Source organism: Pinus tabuliformis, chromosome Q (assembly GCF_031772625.1).
Source record: "Pinus tabuliformis cultivar Carrire ecotype Pingquan chromosome Q, CPIR1, whole genome shotgun sequence".
Classification (NCBI taxonomy): Eukaryota; Viridiplantae; Streptophyta; class Pinopsida; order Pinales; family Pinaceae; genus Pinus; species Pinus tabuliformis.
The window spans coordinates 1363368764-1363370315 of record NC_142296.1 but is presented as its reverse complement, the minus strand read 5'-3'; the positions used below and the strand labels follow the sequence as shown (position 1 = coordinate 1363370315).

At 48.0% G+C, this 1552-nt stretch overlaps 1 protein-coding gene across 1 annotated transcript; it reads right to left on the bottom strand.

The window, feature by feature from the left end:
• Positions 1–245: 245 nt before the first annotated feature.
• Positions 246–1088, bottom strand: LOC149224987 (uncharacterized). The gene has a single exon (XM_089388326.1). It carries the CDS (start codon positions 1086–1088, stop codon positions 246–248), a length of 843 nt encoding a protein of 280 aa, XP_089244452.1.
• Between the last annotated feature and the right edge of the window lie 464 nt (positions 1089–1552).

Below are 1552 nucleotides of genomic sequence, written 5' to 3'. Positions count from 1 at the left end.
ACCGAAGTTTGGGATTCGCCTATTTCTCCTTCTTCTTCTGACTCCTCAGTTTCTTGTTCTTCTTCTTCCTCTTCTTGGAACGTGTCTTTAGGATTCTCAGCTTCTTTGGGGGAAGCTGGAGGTGTGCTTTTCCTTGAGGATTCTGGCTTTTGTATCTCTGCTTCTGGAACATCTTCTGTCGGTTGACTTAGAAGGACAAATTTATTTTCTTGCGTCTTTTTTGTAGGGGGTTTCTGAGCGTTGCTCTAAGGGTTGCCTTTGCCCTGTTGTCCTCCCTGTTTTTGTCCCTTTTGATTGGCTCTGGTTCGCCTTACTTGATTCCAGCCCTCTTCATTTCCTTTCTCTGGCTCTGGGTTGGTCGGACAGTTTCTGGCGAAGTGTCCATACACGTGGCATTTCCTGCATTTGAAAGGCAGTTGTTCATAATCCAAGATCTGCACATGGGACCAGCTGCCGACTTTGATTTTGATTGCTTCTGGTAAGCCTTCTTCTAAGTCTACCTCAACGCAGATCCTGGCACAATCGTACTGGTCCTTGTTGCTTGCCCGATCTATGAATTTTCCTAGGGAGTTGCCGATGTGCTTCAAGGAGTCCCAGTTCCAGCAGTGAACCGACAGATTTGGGAGGCGAACCCATACTGGAACAGCCTTGGGGACATCTACCGCCGGGTCGAAATCCGGTGTCCATTTATTTAGATAGAGGCCCTGAGGGCCCATGAAGTACGGTCTGTTTCTAAAGATCAGGTCTTTGTCTTCTCTGGAGGTAAATTCGAAGAGAAAAAAACCTCGCCCTAGAAAGTATGAGGTAACACTTTGGCTGATCAGAGGCGCCCAGTTCCTGTTGACCCATTGCTCTGTAGTTTTCGGGGATGGCCAAAGTCCTGTGAATTGGCCAATGAGTCCCCGATCCGCCAGCGACAAAGCTACCTGCATGGGGGTCTCCGGAGGCAAACAGATCTCTGGAATTTCATCTATTTTCTTGACAAATTTAGAGGCTTCGTTTCTTTTCTTTGGAGGCAAGCCTGCCAGAAGTTGATGGAATGCCTCTGCGGCAGGATCAGAGGGAGGATCATGACCCTGAGTCTCCATCAGGCTTAATGCCGGCCGCCACCGAGGCAGCACAGCAGAGATCTCTCCCTAGCCAGAGGGGCGACAAGCTGTCAAGATCCGAATAGTTCTGGATTCGAAGAGCTGTCTGGATCGGTGAGCTAGATCCGATCAGCTCTGATTTCTTGAGGCAGAGGATGCTAGTCGGTGATAGGCGCAGGGCTTAGAGCCCGCGAGTGCAAATCGAGGAGAGCCGAGACCTGGTCGCAAACCCTCGCAGCTATACAATTTTCCTTGTACATTTTTCTTATGAGGCCCATTTTAGACCTAAAAATTCCCCTAATATGCTTCTTTACTAGTATAATTGGACCTTATATGAGAGAGTTTAGACCCTTCTCCTTTGGCACATCACTGGATGCAAGTAGACAGTCCCTTAACACATCATCCTAATATAGTTTGGGGCCCAACCCTGCTGAGTTAAGACAATATTTAATTGGTCTATTTTA

Coding starts and splice junctions, on each gene's coding strand:
- LOC149224987 (XM_089388326.1), bottom strand. CDS start 1,088: ATGGAGACTCAGGGTCATGATCCTCCCTCTGATCCTGCCGCAGAGGCA.